Source organism: Boleophthalmus pectinirostris, unplaced genomic scaffold (assembly GCF_026225935.1).
Source record: "Boleophthalmus pectinirostris isolate CB_2022bp ecotype Guang Dong unplaced genomic scaffold, ASM2622593v1 HiC_scaffold_16, whole genome shotgun sequence".
Lineage (NCBI taxonomy): Eukaryota > Metazoa > Chordata > Actinopteri > Gobiiformes > Gobiidae > Boleophthalmus > Boleophthalmus pectinirostris.
Window position 1 is genome coordinate 35130436 of NW_026571095.1, and position 21023 is coordinate 35151458.

At 39.2% G+C, this 21023-nt stretch overlaps 1 protein-coding gene across 1 annotated transcript; it reads right to left on the reverse strand.

The window, feature by feature from the left end:
- Positions 1 to 337: 337 nt before the first annotated feature.
- blvra (biliverdin reductase A) lies at positions 338 to 13176 on the reverse strand. Its single transcript, XM_055151480.1, has 7 exons — positions 12827 to 13176; positions 10464 to 10605; positions 6191 to 6310; positions 4992 to 5089; positions 3842 to 3949; positions 3473 to 3641; positions 338 to 2170 (listed from the first exon to the last, which is right to left on the reverse strand). Exons 2-7 carry the CDS (start codon positions 10580 to 10582, stop codon positions 1912 to 1914), a joined length of 873 nt encoding a protein of 290 aa, XP_055007455.1. The 5' UTR covers positions 10583 to 10605; positions 12827 to 13176; the 3' UTR covers positions 338 to 1911.
- Positions 13177 to 21023: the final 7847 nt, after the last annotated feature.

Sequence of the window (21023 nt, forward strand, 5' to 3'; positions counted from 1 at the left end):
AGGGGATTGAGACCGGGACTGAGACTGAGACCAAGACTGAGGCCGACCAGACCAGAACTGAGACCAGGACTGAGGCCAGGACTAAGACCGGGACTAAGACCGGGACCAGGACTGAGACCGGGACTAAGACCGGGACCAGGACTGAGACCAGGACTGAGACTGGGACTGAGACTAGAACTGAGACTGGGACCAGACCAGGAGTCCTGTTTAAAAGTCCTGGTTTAGTCCTGGTTCAGTCCTGGTTTTCAGTCCTGTTCAGTTTCAGTCCTGGTTTAGTCCTGGTTCAGTCCTGGTTCAGTCCTGGTTTAGTCCTGGTTTAGTCCTGTTCAGTCTGGTTTAGTCCTGGTTCAGTCCTGGTTCAGTCCTGGTTTAGTCCTGGTTTAGTCCGGAGTCGCAGTTTAAGTCACGTAAATCCGTTTTTTCCATTTTTCATTTAAACACAAAATCGAAAAAAAAAAAAAAAAAAATCATTAACTGTTTTTTTTTTTTTTTTAATTTTGGTTTTGGAGACAAATAATGAAGAAAACAGTTTTCTTTTTTGTTTTTTCGTTTTCTTATTTTTGATTTTATTTTGAAAAACGAATGAACGAATGACACACGGATCCTGGAGTTGTGTTTTGTTTCATTCACATGTTTGAGTAAATCTTTATCATTAGTCCGTTTGCATTTCCAAAGCTCAAAACGCTCTGTTCCACCTGGTGATGTCATGAAGTGGTAGTTTTCAGCTACATTTTACCTTTAGTTCAGTAGAGATCGATGATTCCAGAGTCTTGACTATGAGTCCCAGGAACTTTTTTAGTATTTAGTTCCTTTTCCTTCACTGTTCGGATCAGCCCTTGTTTTTCCTTCAGTCCAAACGTCAGGAGCCGTGTGTTGTCGTTTTGTCTTGTTTTGTCGTGTTGTCGTTTTGTTGAGACCATCAACCGACCGAACACCTCGTCTCCATGACAACGGGCTTCAAATGGACAGTCCTGGTTTAGTCGCGATTTATTTAGACTCGCAAGCGCATGGTTAGTTCTTGTTAATGCTCGGGTTTAGTCCTGGTTTAGTTCTTACTTTGGTCTGGTTTAGTCTTGGTGTAGTCCTGGTTTTGTTATGGGTTTTGTCCTGGTCCAATCCTGGTTTAGTCCCGGCTTAGTCCAGAATTACTGTTGGTTTAGTCTTAGTTTAGTTCTTGTTTAGTCCTGGTTCAGTCTTGATTTAATCCTGTTTTAGTCTTGGTTTAGTCCTGATCCAGTCCTGTTTTAGTCTTGGTTAAGTCCTGGTTAAGTCCTGGTTCAGTCTTGGGTCAGTCTTGGTTCAGTCTTGGTTCAGTCTTGGTTTAGCCCTAGTTTAGTCCTGATTCAGTCCTATTTAGTCCTGGTTTAGTTCTTACGTAGTTCTGGTTTAGTCTTGTTTTCGTCTTGGGGTAGTCCTGGTTTAGTCCAGAGTAACTGTTGGTTTAGTCCTGGTTTAGTCCTTTTTCAGTCCTAATTTAGTCCTGGTTCGCCTTGGGGAAGTCCTCGTCCAGTCTTGGTCAAGTCCTGGTTTAGCACTGGCTTAGTCCTGGTTTAGTCCTAGTTTAGTCCTATTTCAGTCCTATTTAGTCCTGGTTTTGTTCTTACGTAGGTCTGGTTTGGTCTTGTTGTCGTCTTGGGGTAGTCCTGGTTTTGTCCTGGTCCAGTCCTGTTTTAGTCTTGGTTTAATCCTGGTTCAGTCCTAGTTTAGTCCTGATTTAGTCCTGTTTCAGTCCTTGTTTAGTTATGGTTTTGTCCAGGTTTAGTCTTGGTTAGTCCTGGTTCAGTTCTAGTTTAGGCCTGGTTTAGACCTGGCTCAGTGCTGCTCCAGTCTTGATTTAATCCCGTTTTAGTCCTGTTTTAGTCCTGGTTCAGTCAAAATAAACCCAAACCCCTAAACTCCAGCAGACTGTGTTTATTTTTGGCACAGGTCTTGTATTGTCTGTGCGAGGTTCAGGCAGTGCTGGACTCTCCTCTTCTCCGTCTGCAGCTCCTCGGCCGACACCTGCCCCGTCAACTTGGCCCCGAACAACACCAAGTCCTGCATGAAGAGCCCCACGGCGCCCCTGCTGGCCGGAGGGGACAGCTCCGTCAGCGCGAACGACTCGAATTTGAAGTTTATTTTCTTGGCTCTGGGAAGCCCCGGTCCTCGCTCCTCGATCCAGGTCAGAGGTCTGAGGACGACAGAGACACGTCAACTCCACTTGAACTTCATACTACTTCTGTGTTTATAAAGAGATGTCTGTTGCCCCTGGTTACAGCCCCTCCCTTGTTCATTGTCCTTGGTTACAGCTAGAGCCAGACCGATATATCGGCCGATATGAAATTCCGCCAATCAGTGCCAATATTTTTCATTTTTCTTTTTCCTCCGCTATTACAGCCCTGTAAAGCCGTGTTCAAACCAAAAGCGTCTGGTGCGAATAAATTGCATCAAACGCCCCTAGTTTGTCGCTTGACTTTTTTGAGTCATTTGCTTCATTTTTGTGCGTCCAGGTCGCTTGAGTTTGGAAATTTGGTCGCGTGAGTAAATCCGCTCTATTTGCTCCAGAAGGATTAACTGCAGCTGCACGGTGTCCTCTGTATCTGTTTTCATTTGGATAAATGGTGGACTTGGACTACATCGAGTGGGCTGAAAAGACCGGGACCAGACTGGGACCAGAGCTCCGACTGCCAGCTGCGAGCTCCGGCCTGGTCGTGGGCTTCGAGCCTCCGTGAGTTTGGTGCTGAGGGTTGGAGCCCACGGCCGGGTGGAGCTCAGAGCCGAGTGAAACTGTACAAACTGGACATTAATGAAGCAAAAACAAGTGCAGTTTTTTCGCTGCCTTTTATTTTATATAGAGATATTTATTTTGTGTTATTTTGTTGACAAAGATTATTATTACGGTCATTGAACAACATATTTTATTTAGTTATTAATAGTACATATATATATATATATATATATATATTTTTTTTTTAAATATTTTAATATTTAATTATTATGTTCTGGTTAAAGCGGTTTCAGTATGCTAAAACATAAAACATTGCAACTGATTGTTACTAATAAAACTTTTTGGAAAAAGGTGAAGGTTTACAAGATTATTAAGCGTGTGTATATAATTTTTTTATTTTTAAGAATTATTGGTGATTATATCGGCTCTCGGCAAAGCCTGATGGCATTATATCGGCATCATATCGGTTTCACAAAAATCCATATCGGCTGTGCTCTAGTTACAGCCCCTCCCTCAACCGTTGCCCCTGGTTACGGCCCCTCCCTCGTTTGTCGCCCCTGGTTACAGACCCTCCTTCATCCGTTGCCCATAGTTACAGCCTCTCTCTCACCTGTCGCGCCTGGTTACAGCCCCTCCCTCATCCGTTGCTCGTAGTTACAGCCTCTCCCTCGTTTGTCGCCCCTAGTTACAGCCTCTCCCTCACTTGTTGGACCTGGTTACAGCCCCTCCCTTGCCTGTTGCCCCCGGTTACGGCCCCTCCCTCACCTGTTGTCGGCGGTCAGCAGGTGGGCCGTCATCTTGCTGTAGTTGTTGCTCTGATCTTCCTCCAGCGTCGCTCGGTGGACGCTCAGTTCTCCAAACAGCTCCACGAGCCACGTGAGCCGCGCGATCCCGCTGAACGCCAGGAAACCAAACCTCGGCTTCAAACTACCACCTGCACAAAACACACAGACGCATCACGCACGGGTTTGTACCGGTGCTGTGTCCTTGGGCAAGACACTCCGCTGAATAAACAAATCACCAGATGTGGCATTTGAGTGAAACTGTGGAAATAACTCATAAAACTCGTCTATTTCCGTGGAGAATGTTCCGTGGTGTGTTTTATTTTTATTTGTTTTGTTAAAATGTTCTCACCGGTGAAATGCAGAACTCCCTCCTGCAGCTTCTGTCCCTCAACTTTCTCCTTCAGCCATTTGAAATCCGCCGTGAACAACTCGATGTGCTCCTCATGTAAGATCACTCCTGAAACGAGCAAAAGACCTGGTTTAGTCCTGGTGAAGTCCTGGGTTAGTCCTGGTTAAATCCAGGATTTGTCTTGGTTTAGTCCTGGTTTAGTCCTGGTTTAGTCCTGGTTTAGTCCTGGCTTAGTTCTAGTTTAGTCCTGGCTTAGTCCCGGTTTAGTCCAAAATTAATATTGGTTTAGTCCTGGTTTAATCCTGAGTTAGTCCTGGTTTAGCCCTGGGTTTGTCCTGGTTTAGTCCTGGTTTAATCCTGGTTTAGTCCTGGTTTAATCCTGGTTTAGTCCTGGTTTAGTCCTGGTTTAGTCCTGGTTTAGTCCTGGTTTAGTCCAAAATTAATACTGGTTTAGTCCTGGTTTAATCCTGAGTTAGTCCTGGTTTAGTCCTGGTTTAGTCCTAGTTTAGTCCTAGTTTAGTCCTAGTTTAGTCCAGATTTAGTCCTGGTTTAATATTGGTTTAGTCCTGGTTTAATCCTGGTTTAGTCCTGGTTTAGTCCTGGTTTAGTCCTGGTTTAGTCCTGGTTTAATCCTGGTTTAGTCCTGGTTTAATCCTAGTCCTGGTTTAGTCCTAGTTTAGTCCTGGTTTAGTCCTGGTTTAGTTTTAGTCCTGGTTTAGTCCTGGTTTAAGTCCGTTTAGTCCTGGTTTTAGTCCTGGTTTAGTCCTTAGTCCTGGTTTAGTCCTGGTTTAGTCCTGATTTAGTCCTGGTTTAGTTTAGTCCTGGTTTAGTCCTGGTTTAGTCCTGGTTTAATCCTGGTTTAATCCTGATTTAGTCCTGATTTAGTCCTAGTTTAGTCCTGGTTAAGTCCTGGTTTAGTCCTGGATTAGAGGTGATTCAATCTCAATATTTATAGCAATTCGTTTCCTTCTCATTTAACTAAAAAAACAAGCAGTATTTGATTAGAATAAAAAACAAAGAAATATAAATACAAAAAAAAACAAAAAAACACAAATATAGTCTGTATGTTTTTCTCTCCAACATAAAGCAGCGCGAACGATCACAGACTTTGAGCGACATCTAGTGGTCGTTTAGTAGAACGGCGCTTCACCTTTTTCTTCGGCCAAGTCCCAGAGCTCCACAGCCGCCTTGTAGCTCAGGGTCATGGGATACTCCACACACACGTGCTTCCCCGCCTCCAGAAACTGTCTGCAGCAAACAAAAACAAAAATAAAAACAAAAATATAAATACACGCCTTTTTCAGTGCACATTTATTCCACTGTGAGCGAACGTACAAGTGACAAAACCTTTATGTTGACAATATTACAGGCGATTATTTGAACATTTGTGTTTCTTGCTGTGCTCCTTAAGGTTGTTTTAATTTTAGGTTTCCTCATTTTTGTGTCCATCCTTTCAAAAACACCAGATTTTGAGCTTTACAAATGATAAATCAGATGTTACGTCCAGTTTCTCTTACACGACACTCTTAGTTGTAGAGTCGAAAATCGGACTCTCATCGATACTGAAACTAGTACGGAACCCAGACACGAATTTTTCACAGGTATCGATAAGTACGGAAGCCGAGAGGGGTCACGACAAACGCAAACGCCGCGACAAAAACAAATGCCACAACACACCAAAAAAAGACACAACGGAAATGACCGCGGGTTTAGTCCTGGTTTAATCCTTGTTCAGTCCTGGTTTAGTCCAGGTTTAGTCCTGGTTTAATCCTTGTTCAGTCCTGGTTTAGTCCAGGTTTAGTCCTGGTTCAGTCCTGGTTCAGTCTTGGTTTAAACCTGGTTTAGTCCTGGTTCAGTCCTGGTTTAGACCTGGTTAAGACCTGTTTTAATCCTGGTTCAGTCCTGGTTTAGTCCAGGTTTAGTCCTGGTTTAATCCTTGTTCAGTCCTGGTTTAGTCCAGGTTTAGTCCTGGTTTAATCCTTGTTCAGTCCTGGTTTAGTCCAGGTTTAGTCCTGGTTTAATCCTGGTTTAATCCTGGTTCAGTCCTGGTTCAGTCTTGGGTTTGTCTTGACTAAGCGATGGTCCAAATGGTCTGTTTACAAAGCTCAGTTTTTTTTCTTTGTTTTGTAGAACCCCACAGATCGATTGTTCTTTTATGTACATTTGTTAAAATTTTGAAAAGCACAAAAAAAAAAAAGTTAAATCACGAGCGTCACTGCTTCCTGTCGCTGTATCTCGTCGTGCTAAAATTCATAGATATTTAAAGATAAGACAACTTTAATTAATTTGATTTTAAAAGGTTAAGTTTTATGTTTTATTGAATTTTATTGAATAGAATAAACGGCGTACCTGACCGCCTCCTCGTGCGACTCGTTCTCGGTGCAGACGAACGCCGCGCTGACGTCGTCTCTGTTCAGGGCCTCCGACATCGACAGCTGCTCCACGCCCTCCTGCGCGCCCATACTCCGCCTGAACACAAGGGGGCGCGAGAGAGAGAGAGAGAGCACAGAGTAAATATAAAAGCGGGGAGCAGAGTGACCGTTGCTCTGTAGGTTTGTCGAACTTCAGGTTAACGGTTTTCTGTGGGAAAACGTGCGCGTCGTATTCTCCAGCAGCTTCATAAATCCGAGAATACGACACACATTTACTTTTATTTATGTATTTGAAAAGGGACAATGCACATTAATCAACATCAAAACAATGTAAATGTGCCCGAGTTCGCTGATAAGAGCTCATTTGCGTCGGTAGTCCCTTCGCCAGATGTCAAAAAGGCATCCAAAACGAAAATAAAAAATTAATAATCAAATCAAAAATGACACAAATGTACAATAAGGTTACAAAAAATACAATAAAAGTTTTAGTGTTCACACATTTGCGTGTCTAAAAGGCACTTTTTTAGCATTCTACGAACACATTTCGCCACAGAAAACCATTAACGAGAAGTTCCGCAAAACTACAGCGCGGCACTTTCAGCCGTTTGTTCAAAAAGGTGAAAAAAAGGTCTATTTTACACTCCTAATTTTGACTGTTGAATTTCGGGGCTTGAAAATATCTGTGCTGAATATTTAAAAGGTGAAGTTTGAATTGGTTTGAATTTGGTTGTGTCTGTCTCGCAGTGAGGACTTGTTCACAGAAATGCACTTGAATAAACCATTGTTGAACCAAACACAACCAAAACAATAAATAAAATGGATTATTAAGTCTCTGTAACAAAATTGCCCTTAAAAGTGATTTTAGTCACCGACTTACATTGGAATATTGTGTCTCGTGTCTCTGTGGCTGCTGCTGTGTCGCAGGTTAACCCTTGTATTATGTTACGGGTCAATTTGACCCATTTCAGTTTTTGTTTTGACCAAAGTACTGTTTATCCATTTTTTTCTTCCTATAATTTTGTGACTTTTTCTCATCTTGGGTCATGAACTCGTGTGTGAAATCTGGACTCTTTGATGTGCAGGACAATGTCTGTGCAGAGTTTTATACAAAGATGATGTGGGTCATTTTGGAGTGAACAGGTCAAAAGATCGAGAAGCAACTACAAGTCTGTGGGAATGAATGAAAAAAAAAAATGTTGAAAATAAAAAATTGGCCAATCTTATCGCCAAAGCTGCAGTTTCTTGGCCCTCTTCAGGTGAATTGGACCTTGACATTCCACATGACGTCTCGTGATGATCCGATTTTGACAATCGCGACACCAGAGCTGAACAAATAATCAATGTAATTTTTTATCAACATAATGTTAATACGAACATGTAGACGAGAAATGTAAGTCGGTGACTTTTAGGGCAATTTTGTTACAGAGACTTAATAATCCATTTTATTTATTGTTTTGGTTGTGTTTGGTTCATCAGTGGTTTATTCAAGTGCATTTTTGTGAACAAGTCCTCGCTGTGAGACAGACACATTAGACTAGTCCTGTTGTAAGAAAGGAAGTAGCTTTGTCAAGAGCGCCCACTAGAGGTGCTGTGACTTAAAGGTTGTATAGAGGATTTTTTTAAGGAAAGAGAAATCCAGCGACAGTCCTTGACACCACCTTCCTCCTCCACAGGTCCCTCTAGAAATAATTTAGAGACCGACACCTCAGTTTTTAGACCCTTTGTCTGCTTCAGTTGTGCAATCACTGAAAGGAATCTCCAAGAATCACCTCAGTTCGTCTTCGCTCCTTTTCCCCTTCTCTTCGTCTTTCAGCGACCTCAAAAACCGACTTTCTTTTGCGGCGAACTGGTCGCGGATTCTCGTCCGACATTGCAACAAACTTTATGCGAACTGCGAGAGAGCCACAATTAGAAAAACCCTCTAAGAACTGCTGCATAGTTACCTTAGAAACGTAGGGAGTTTGATTGACGACCTAACAGCCAATAGAAAATGAGGCAGCCTCGTTTTCTATTGGCTGATGTTTATCTGGCCTCAACACGTCCACAGTTGATAGATTTTCTTTCTTTTTTTTTTTTTTGGTCATCATAATTACAAGGCTGCTGCATCTCTATAATGGTATTTTAAACTTTCACTGACAATTTGAAACAAACAAAAAATCCTCCATACAACCTTTAATGCATGCTTCAGTTCAGAGCGCACGGCACCGCTGTCTTAATTAGTTCCTGAGGCTCGGGCGTGCAGACACGTATCGTCAGCTCAAGTTGTGCGTTGTTGACTAAAGTAAGTTTATGGTATTCGGGGCTATATGGATGTTTTATAAGTCCTTTTTTATTGGTTTTACGCGTGTCAGGATGTGTTCATGTTCCTATAATACCTGTGTAGTTATTCTTTTTCTTTATAGACCACACATACGACCAATAATGTTCTGCGATGTTGCCTGAGCTTCATTAAACCTCCTAAATACACCATCCTGCATCCTGACCGGCGCTCCAGGGCCAATATCACAATCCGAGCTAACACCTATACAGTCCTTAAACTTACTCTTCAATACCTGTGTTAACAAATCTGTTTTATTTAGGCCTGTTGTTTTTGTTTGTCTTACAGTTCCTGTGTTAAATGTTCTTCAGAAAGTAAAGTTTATTCATCATTGAGAGGATGTATTTGCATTTTTATTCCATGGTCATTACATTAGTTGAAATTGTCAATATTATCGTTTATCGCAATAAATTCTTGGTCAATTAATCGTCCAGCAAAATGTGTTATCGTTACAGGCCTGTTCATATGTGACGTTAACAGTCTGTTGTTCTCTCTTCTGTTGTTTTTACTACAACTTGACTTTACACAGGAAATGTCTGCTCCTGATCTTTGATTTTAGAAAATAAATTTCCCCCCAAAAGTGTGACTTGTATATGTTTTTTTCTTCTTCATTCTGCATTTTTTGGCTGTCCAGAGTGATTTATAGTCTGACAAATACAGTACTACCATTTAATCCTGCAAATCAGAGTCTATTGTCTAAAGAAAGGGGGTTTGGTCCACCAGTTTTTCTATGTTCTGAAACACTCGTATCACTCAGGCTGGACTTTGTCTTCTTCATATTGAACATGAGCTTAGAGTTTCACAATAACAAAACATACATAAAACACACATGTCAATACGAACGGGTTTATAAATTACACAGGCTCAGTCAGGGCAAACACAGAGCTCTATATCTGGACGCCTTTTCTCTGTCAGGAAACATGATTAATTGTCGTTGTTCTCATTTGACCTGGAGGAGGAGCACTTCCTGCTCGCTTCCATACAAAGACGTGAGATTAAAACATTAAAACGTCTCATTTCTTTATTGAACGTAGTGATTTTGGAAATTTCGTTTGTCTAATAACAGTTCTGATTGATACTTTGCAGTGACAGATGGGGTGTGCAAAAATATTGAAATATCGACATATCACATTAAAAAGCCACAACACAACAAAAAAAGCCACAACGGAAATGACCGCGGGACTTTATTTTAATGCAAACGCCGCAACAAATACAAACGTCACAACACAAATACAAAAGCCGCAACACATTAAAAAGCCATAACCGAAGTGACCGCGGGACTCTATTTTCCGACGGACCGATCAAGCGGCAAGTGAAGAAGAAGAAGAACTACAACGTGAAAAGTAAAGGAACGGAGAAGTTGGAAACGTAAAATTAAAAAATAATAAAAATGTATTGTTTTATCATTATTCGTTTCACGTTGTAGTTCTTCTTCTTCTTCACTTCCCGCTTGATCGGTCTGTCGGAAAATAGAGTCCCGCGGTCACTTCTGTTGTGGCTTTTTTTGGTGTGTTGTGGCTTTTTTTGGTGTGTTGTGGCTTTTTGTTGTGTTGTCGCATTTGTATTTGTCGCGGCGTTTGCGTTTGTTGTGACCCCTCTCGGCTTCCGTACACATCAGCTCACGATATCAATACTGTATCATCACATGAAACGATACGATGTCGATATTTCAACATTTTCGCACACCTTGACACGTGACACAACACACAGAAAGAAAAAAAGACAACAAAAAAAAAGTTAACAAAGTCTGAAAATTCAAGAAAAACCACCAAACGGACAGATTTTCAGGAGCCCGTGATCAATACGAGTTTCAACAACAACAAAAAAAAGGTGAGAGAAAGAGTGACTAACTAAAAAAACGCAAACTTGTAATGTTATTTGAAAGAGACTTGTCGGCTGTTTCTGGTCAGATTGTGTTAAAATAAAAGCTCACCTGGAGACGAAGCCTTTGACGGTGAGTTTTTCGGCGGCGCTGCCCGGTAAAGGAGCCAACATGTCCCTGATTCGGACGGACCCGGCCACGCCCAGACCCACCACCACAGCTCCGAACATCTCACCGAGGAACAGACACGAACCTGGAGACACAGAAACAAGAGAAGAACGAGAAAAAATGAAATCAAAAGGTAAAAGTAGAGGCTGGATTTCATGTGTTTATGGGACAAATAAAAACACCGATATGATACTGGTATCGGACAACAGCGCAGATATCGGCTTCAAATATCAGTTCAGCAAAAATATCGTATTGTTTAATGTGATGATACAGCGTCGATATCGTGGGCTGCTGTATCGATATATCGCCAAAGAGTATTTTTTGGTTTATTTTACTTAATTATTTTGTTACAGCTACAGTTTTGTTGTTTGTCTAGAGGAAGGAAACTCATAACAACTGTGAGCGGCGCCGCCTCTCCGCAGATCTGACCCGTGACCGTGGCTGGTTCGGTTTCCGTGAAGACAGAACAGATTAATGCCGTACTGTGAAACATTCCAGACAAAGCAATAGCATCTCCATGTAAAAAAAGTGTTAAAAGTAAAAGTTACACAATGCACCTTCTCAAAAAAAAAAAAAAAAAAAAAGGTTGTGTGATCGCGTTTGTTGCTTCCGGTTAAAATACGACCACGTTCTGGACCAACTTTAGGTGATAAAGTGTGTTTTGGCTTTCTATCTTCACGGAGACCAAACCAGACCAAGTTACGGGTCAGATCTGTGGAGAGCCGACCCCGCTCACATTCAAAAAAAATGTTTTTTTTCTAAGTATTTTTGAGCTTTAAAAGCACCTGTAATTGAATAAATGTAAAGTAGAGCTGTTTAATGTCACACTGCGGGACATTCCAAAAGCTCCAGAGCAATGACGTATCCATAGAAACAAGGTGATGAAGCCTCAACCAACGCAGCACACCTTTAAACTCATGATTCACAAGTTAAAGGTGCACCGTGTAACTTTTTTGGTTGGGGGTTTCTATGGATACGTCATTTCTCTGCTTAAAATGTTCCGCAGTGTGACATTAAACAGCTCTACTTTACGTTTATTCAATTACAGGTGGTTTTACAGCTCAAAAACACCTAGAAAAACTTACATTCTGACTGCGAGCGGCGTCGCCTCGCCGCGGATCTGACCCGTGACTGGCGTAACTGTGGTCTGCTTCGGTTTCCGTGAAGATAGAACGGTTTAATGCCGTACTGTGAAACATTCCAGACAAAACAATAACATTTCCACGTAAAAAAGCGTTAAAAGTAAGTTACACAACGCACCTTGTCAAAAAAAAAAAAAAAAAAAAAAAGGTCGTGTGATCGCGTTTGTTGCTTCCGGTTAAAATACGACGACGTTCTGGACTAACTTTAGGCGATCGAGTGTGTTTTGGCTGGTTCAAAGTAAAATAAAAGTACGGAATTTTAAAAAAAAATACGAAGCAGTGTATTTAACTTTAAGATGCATTGTGTAACTTCTCTTTCGGAAAGTCTGTCAGTCACTTTTCTTCCTTAATTTTACTCCTCCGAGTAAAATTGTCAGCGTCACTACTTCTTGCCCAATTTTATCTTGTCGTGCTAAAATTTATAAATATTTAAAGATAAGACATTGGACAGTGAGTTGAAAAGTACACAAATAAAATGAATACTTAAGTGGAGGACACTTCTGAGGTCAGATCTGTGGAGAGGCGACGCCGCTCACAGTCAGAATGTTTTTGGTTTTTTTAGGCATTTTTGAGCTTTAAAACCACAATTTTACTCGGTTTTAAGAGTACAGTTACTTCAAAATAATATTACTCAAGTAGAAAAACAAAGCAGAAGTCCAAGAAAAAGCAAGAGTTAAAAAAAAAAACACTTAAAGGTGCACTGCGTAACTTTCTGGTTGGGGGTCTGTCACCTGCTTGTTTCTATGGATACGTCATTGCTCTGCCTAGAATGTTCCGCAGTGTGACTTTAAACAGCTCTACTTTACGTTTATTCGATTACAGGTGGTTTTACAGCTCAAAAACACTTGGAAAAACTTACATTCTGACTGCGAGCGGCGTCGCCTCTCCGCAGATCTGAACCGTAACTGGCGTAACCGTGGTCTGGTTCGGTTTCCGTGAAGACAGAACAGTTTAATGCCGTACTGTGAAACATTCTAGACAAAGCAATAACACCTCCACGTAAAAAAAGCGTTAAAGTAAAAGTTACACAATGCACCTTGTCAAAAAAAAAAAAAAAAAAATCTAAATGTTTAAAGACTCCACAATACGCGTGTTAAAAGATAAAAGATGCCCGTGTGTCAGCATGCAAAAGCACATCACAAAAGCGCAGTGAACATTACGTACCTTTCCAAAAAAAAAAAAATGAAGCTTTATTGAGACAAAAGCCGCGGTCTTCTCTGTTTGTTTTTTTTTTTTTTTTTTTGCAGCGCGAGGTGCCGGTCTGTCTCCGCCCGATAAAAGTGCACCGAGGCGGGGCGTTTTCCTCCAGCAGATAAGCCCTTCACCCCCGTCACCTTTTCACCTCTTCACCCTCGTGTTTGGGATGCGAAGTTTCGGGTCGATCGCTGCGCAAAAGTGGCGATTAGGCAACTGCCCCCTGCGCGAGGCGCCGAGGAGACCGAGCCGCGCACACGTGACCGCTCCACGAGGCCAAACACGCACAAACAAACGCGTGACTATTTTTTTTATATTATTATATATTTTTTTGTTTACACTAAACATCTTGAAAAAGCATTACAAAACACTCGATTTATGAGGTTATAGTGTAAAATAATCGGTTTATACAAGTAAAAAGGGGGCGTGTGTCGGGCGTCGCGTGTCCATGACGTCATGTATTTACGAAACCTTTTTTTTATTTTTTATATAATTTTATTTTTTTAACGCAGTTTTCAGCATCATAAGAAATCAATTTAGCAAAGGACAAAAAAAAGTAAATAAAAATAAATTACATTAAACAAAACAAGGATTTTTTTTTTACTAGAAATTGAACGTAACTAAACCGTAATGTACATTTTTAAAATTTGACGTAGACAAAATTTATTGATCCACAAGGGAAATTATTTGGACACAGCAGCTCACGCGTCACAATAAAATATAATAACAAAGTAAAAATTATAAATGGTAATAATAAATTCTAAATAAGTAGCAAAAAATACAGCAAGAGACACGTGTGAAATAAAACATAATTATATAAATGTAAATATATAAATGTAAAATAAAAAGTCAAAATTAAAAATAAGTAATAAAATATAAAATCACAGCTTTATACAAGAGGTCATAGTGCAAAAATTATATGATGATTGACAGGACATTATCTGTTACATAAGGGTGAGAGTTGTTGTATAGTTGTAGGGAGTATTATCTGTTACATAAGGCAGTTGTAGGGAGTATTATCTGTTACATAAGAGTGAGTTGTTGTACAGTTGTAGGGAGTATTATCTATGGCATAAGGGTGAGTTGTTGTACAGTTGTAGGGAGTATTATCTGTTACATAAGGCAGTTGTAGGGAGTATTATCTGTTACATAAGGCAGTTGTAGGGAGTATTATCTATGACATAAGGGTGAGTTGTTGTATAGTTGTAGGGAGTATTATCTGTTACATAAGGCAGTTGTAGGGAGTATTATCTGTTACATAAGAGTGAGTTGTTGTACAGTTGTAGGGAGTATTATCTATGACATAAGGGTGAGTTGTTGTACAGTTGTAGGGAGTATTATCTGTTACATAAGGCATTTGTAGGGAGTATTATCTGTTACATAAGGCAGTTGTAGGGAGTATTATCTATGACATAAGGGTGAGTTGTTGTACAGTTGTAGGGAGTATTATCTGTTACATAAGGGTGAGTTGATGTACAGTTGTAGGGAGTATTATTTGTTACGTAAGGCAGTTGTAGGGAGTATTATCTATGACATAAGGGCGAGTTGTACAGTTGTAGGGAGTATTATCTGTTACATAAGGGTGAGTTGTTGTATAGTTGTAGGGAGTATTATCTGTTACATAAGGCAGTTGTAGGGAGTATTATCTGTTACATAAAGGTGAGTTGTTGTGCAGTTGTAGGGAGTATTATCTGTTACATAAGGGTGAGTTGTTGTACAGCTGTAGGGAGTATTATCTGTTATATGAGGCAGCTGTAGGGAGTATTATCTATGACATAAGGGTGAGCTGTTGTATAGTTGTAGGGAGTATTATCTGTTACATAAGGCAGTTGTAGGGAGTATTATCTTTTACATAAAGGTGAGTTGTTGTACAGTTGTAGGGAGTATTATCTGTTACATAAGGGTGAGTTGTTGTACAGTTGTAGGGAGTATTATTTGTTACATAAGGCAGTTGTAGGGAGTATTATCTATGGCATAAAGGTGAGTTGTTGTACAGTTGTAGGGAGTATTATCTGTTACATAAGGGTGAGTTGTTGTACAGTTGTAGGGAGTATTATCTATGACATAAGGGTGAGTTGTTGTACAGTTGTAGGGAGTATTATCTGTTACATAAGGGTGAGTTGTTGTACAGTTGTAGGGAGTATTATCTGTTACATAAGGGTGAGTTGTTGTACAGTTGTAGGGAGTATTATCTATGACATAAGGGTGAGTTGTTGTACAGTTGTAGGGAGTATTATCTGTTACATAAGAGTGAGTTGTTGTACAGTTGTAGGGAGTATTATCTATGACATAAGGGTGAGTTGTTGTATAGTTGTAGGGAGTATTATCTGTTACATAAGGCAGTTGTAGTTGTAGGGAGTATTATCTATGACATAAGGGTGAGCTGTTGTATAGTTGTAGGGAGTATTATCTGTTACATGAGGCAGCTGTAGAGAGTATTATCTGTTACATAAGGGTGAGTTGTTGTACAGTTGTAGGGAGTATTATTTGTTACATAAGGCAGTTGTAGGGAGTATTATCTATGACATAAGGGTGAGTTGTTGCACAGTTGTAGGGAGTATTATCTGTTACATAAGGCAGTTGTAGGGAGTATTATCTATGGCATAAGGGTGAGTTGTTGTACAGTTGTAGGGAGTATTATCTGTTACATAAGGCAGTTGTAGGGAGTATTATCTATGGCATAAGTGTGAGTTGTTGTACAGTTGTAGGGAGTATTATCTGTTACATAAGGGTGAGTTGTTGTACAGTTGTAGGGAGTATTATTTGTTACATCAATGCAAGTTGTTGTACAGTTGTAGGGAGTATTATCTGTTACATAATGGTGAGTTGTTGTACAGTTGTAGGGAGTATTATCTATGACATAAGGGTGAGTTGTTGTACAGTTGTAGGGAGTATTATCTGTTACATAAGGGTGAGTTGTTGTACAGTTGTAGGGAGTATTATCTGTTACATCAATGCAAGTTGTTGTACAGTTGTAGGGAGTATTATCTGTTACATAATGGTGAGTTGTTGTACAGTTGTAGGGAGTATTATCTATGACATAAGGGTGAGTTGTTGTACAGTTGTAGGAGTATTATCTATGACATAAGGGTGAGTTGTTGTACAGTTGTAGGGAGTATTATCTGTTACATAAGGGTGAGTTGTTGTACAGTTGTAGGGAGTATTATCTATGACATAAGGGTGAGTTGTTGTACAGTTGTAGGGAGTATTATCTGTTACATAATGGTGAGTTGTTGTACAGTTGTAGGGAGTATTATCTATGACATAAGGGTGAGTTGTTGTACAGTTGTAGGGAGTATTATCTATGACATAAGGGTGAGTTGTTGTACAGTTGTAGGGAGTATTATCTGTTACATAATGGTGAGTTGTTGTACAGTTGTAGGGAGTATTATCTATGACATAAGGGTGAGTTGTTGTACAGTTGTAGGGAGTATTATCTGTTACATAATGGTGAGTTGTTGTACAGTTGTAGGGAGTATTATCTATGACATAAGGGTGAGTTGTTGTACAGTTGTAGGGAGTATTATCTATGACATAAGGGTGAGTTGTTGTACAGTTGTAGGGAGTATTATCTGTTACATAATGGTGAGTTGTTGTACAGTTGTGTATTTGTGTAGTAAATAACACATTTTTATCAAACTTAGACTTATTTACCTGAGTTTTGTCCATGTTTTAACAGTGATGTTTGAGTAAAAATCCTGTACTGCTCCATAAATTCCTGTTTTCACCTACCCCCTATCTCCGCCCACAGCTCTCTTTATATTTGTGAAAAACAGGGAGGTTCCAAAAGTGTCACGTTTCCATTTTTCAGCAGTAAAACCACATGAATAAAAACCCGGTGCTTGTTGTGGTGAAGCGTTGCCATGGTGATGTGGTTTCGTGGTCGTTTGTCACCAAAGCGCTGACGAACTCTGAGTTTTCAAACATCGAGTCAACGGGAAAAATGAATGAGACGTTTTTTGTTTGTGTTTTTTAGACACAGACAGACTTTATTCATCCACAAGGGGAATTACTTGGGCGTTATTATTATTATTATTATTATATATTTTTTTTAATGTTATTTTATCGTCAGCTCAGTGGGCGTTCACTGTTGAGCTCCAAAACAAACACAGATCTCAGTCTCCATTAAAATAAAAAAATAAAAATAAAACACCTCCACTCTGCAGCGCCTGAGCAGCCAATTATATAACACAGAGCTGCAGCGCCACCCAGTGGAAGGACAAGAAACACAAAGTACTTATAACTTACACACTTATACTTTTATTTTTCTTTTAGTACAGCTTTTATGTATTGATTTGATTTTTTTTTGTTAATTAATTTAAAAATTATTATTATTATTATTATTATTATTATTATTATTATTATTATTATTATTATTATTATTTATTAGTTTATTTTTTATTTTTTTATTTTATTTTTTCTTTTAAAGTTAAACGTTTTACACTGCACTTTGGAAACTGTCTTGTTTATAAAATGTGTTATACAAATAAAGTTGGACTGGATTAAGCCATTTTAGATCAATATTATGATTTACAATGATCAAAATGTGAACGTTTTACTAAAGTTGTAATAGATTTAGACAAACTTTATTGATCTACAAGAAAAAATATTTGGACACAGTTGCTCAAAATAGCAAGAGACCAGTGTCAAATAAAGAATAATTATATAAATGTAAATGTACAAGTATAAATAAAAATAGAAATATAATAATACAACAATATCTGAACTTTATACAAGACGTCATGAAGAAAAACAGAGCAACAGTGAAATTAAAAGACAATATATTAGATTATCTGTTACATACAGATGTTGTACAGTTGTAGGGAGTATTATCTATGACATAAGGGTGAGTTGTTGTAAAGTTGTAGGGAGTATTATCTGTTACATAAGGCAGTTGTAGGGAGTATTATCTGTTACATAAGGGCGAATTGTTGTACAGTTGTAGGGAGTATTATCTGTTACATAAGACAGTTGTAGGGAGTATTATCTGTGACATAAGGCAGTTGTAGGGAGTATTATCTATGACATAAGGGTGAGTTGTTGTCCAGTTGTAGGGAGTATTATCTGTTACATAAGAGTGAGTTGTTGTCCAGTTGTAGGGAGTATTATCTGTTACATGAGGGCGAGTTGTTGTACAGTTGTAGGGAGTATTATCTGTTACATAAGGCAGTTGTAGGGAGTATTATCTATGACATAAGGGTGAGTTGTTGTCCAGTTGTAGGGAGTATTATCTGTTACATAAGAGTGAGTTGTTGTCCAGTTGTAGGGAGTATTATCTGTTACATGAGGGCGAGTTGTTGTACAGTTGTAGGGAGTATTATCTATGACATACAGGTGAGTTGTTTTAAAGTTGTAGGGAGTATTATCTGTTACATAAGGCTGAGTTGTTGTACAGTTGTAGGGAGTATTATCTGTTACATAAGAGCGAGTTGTTGTGCAGTTGTAGGGAGTATTATGTGTTACATAAGAGCGAGTTGTTGTCCAGTTGTAGGGAGTATTATCTGTCACATAAGAGCGAGTTGTTGTGCAGTTGTAGGGAGTATTATGTGTTACATAAGAGCGAGTTGTTGTCCAGTTGTAGGGAGTATTATCTGTTACATAAGGCAGTTGTAGGGAGTATTATATTATTTTTCTTGACCGTGAACCGTTTTCCACAAACTGAACACCCGAAAGGTTTCTCTTTAACATGTGTTTCCACGTGTTTGAATAAATCCTTCTTATTCACAAATATCTATAATACATCTGTCTTTAATTGTCAGTCTTTAGTTCGGTACAGATCGGCAATTCCAGAGTTTAAAAACACAGTGGAGCACTTCCTGTTTTACCACATGACATCATAAGCTGTGTTTTCAGTTTGTGAGAAGAACTAAGAACCTAAATGTGCAGGGTTTGTGTGTTAAACACGTGTGAAAGAAACAAAACACAAGACTTTAGTTCTGTTTGTGACGAGGAAACTGCATTAGAACAGATGGGAAAAAATAGTGTTTCCAAAAGTCTGGGTCGCGGCCCTCAGGTGGGTCGCAAGAGATTTTTTTTGGGTCTGCGTCTCCTCCTTCACCTGGACTAGACACGCTGCAAAAACACACACAGGCCCAACTCTTTTTTAGAAATGTTCAAATGTTAAGACGTGTTTTGTATCATTTCTAATCGTTTTGTAATTATTTTATTGACTGTTTTGTTCCATTGTTGCTGGTTCAGTTGAATGTTGAAAAGAAAAAAAAATTGGCTACATTTAAAGTCCAAACAGGCGACTTCTGGATCCTTTTTATTTCTTGTTCAGTTCATGTAGTATATTTGTTTGGAAATCACTGTTTTATACAAGAACTGTCCCAGGTGTTTCTATTTTTGAGAGAAAAGCTGCTTAAAAACGACCAAAACACAAAGAAAATGTGATTATACTGACTCATGTTCGTCATAAACGGGCCGTGTCCAGAACAATTTTTCTTAATTACGACTCATTTCACAATTTTACTATTACCAGCCACCACAAACAGAGGGTGTCCCAGTTTTTTATTTAGAAAATCTGGTCACTCAAGGTTTAAATCATGACGAGTGTGACCAGACGTCCCTGTTTACCTGGTTTTGAGTCTGTGTCTCCTGTCCCAGCAGATTTAAACAAAACCACTGATTTGTCCCAGTTTTATACAAGAAATGTCCAAGGTGTCTCTATTTTTGACCAATGTGAACAGTAAAAAGCAACATAAACTGTCATTTGTTTAAGTAAAAAACAGAAAAACTGCTTTAAAAACGACCAAAACACAAAGAAAATGTGACTATATTGGCTCTAAGTGCAGAACAATTTTCCTTAATTACACACTTTTTTCACAATTTTACTATTACCAACAAACCCAAACCAGGGATGTCTGCAGTTTTTTATTTTGAAAATCTGGTCACTCTAAGTTTAAAGTCATGACGAGTGTGACCAGACGTCCCTGTTTACCCGGGACAGTCCCAGTTTTGAGCCTGTGTCCCCTGTCCCAGTGGATTTATTCAAAACCACTGATTTGTCCCAGTGGATTTAAACAAAACCAGTGATTTGTCGCAGTTTTATACAAGAAATGTCCCAAGTGTCCCTATTTTTGACCAATCTGATCCTGCCAACAGTAAAAAGCGACATAAATCGTCATTTGTTTAAGTAAAATATACAAAAAAATGCTTAAAAATGACCAAAACACAAAGAAAATATGACTATACTGATTCATGTTAGTGCAGAGTCCAGAACAGTTTTCCTTATTTACACACTCGTTTCACAATTTTATCTCATTTTATTATTACCAACCACCACAAACGAAAGAGTGTTCCAGTTTTTTATTTTGAAAATCTGGTCACTCTGAATTTAAGTCATGACGAGTGTGACCAGACGTCCCTGTTTACCCGGGACAGTTTCAGGTGTCGCTATTTTTGACCAATCTGATCCTTTCAACAGTGAAAAGAGGCAAAAACTGTCATTTGTTTATGTTCACTGGAAAAAAAAAAACAAAAAAAAAAAGCAATATCTAGTTAAGTGAAAATGATTCAAATCAGGGGTGTCAAACATATGGCCCGGGGGCTGAATCCGGCCCTCCAAGACCTTTAATCTGGCCCTCATCTGATTTTCTACTAAAAAATTTTAATTATATTTTCTATTAAAATCTTGTTAATTTTCTGTGGTGTTTATCACAGCAGCGTCTCCAGCGTCTCTGTACGTGGCCCCTCCCACCAGAGCAGCACAAATGAAGACTTGTCTCTTTCCAAACGCTCTTAAAGGACGATCGTTTTGACTGTTGACCGTGACACCCTCATCAGAAAAATGTCCAACATGAGAAAAGTGGAGCCGAGTGCAGGATTGTGTGTTGACATTGTGTTGAAATTGCAATATTTTGTAAAAGAAAGAGTTCATCAATTAAAAAATATTTCTGGAATAGATTTGCGTTTCTCTGCACAAATATTTGAACTTTTTTTTAAAACTATTTTTGGGGTTTATATGCCATGAGTTTTTTTCCCGGCCCCTTTGGGATCAAACAAGGTTGGATACGGCCCCTGGACCAAAATGAGTTTGACACCCCTGACTTAAATTAAGAGCATTTTACTTTATTTGAGTCGATTCAACTTGACGAGTAAAATTACATCTACCAATGAAATAATTTTTTTAAATTTTTTTTATTCAAACAACATCCAATTTTGTTTC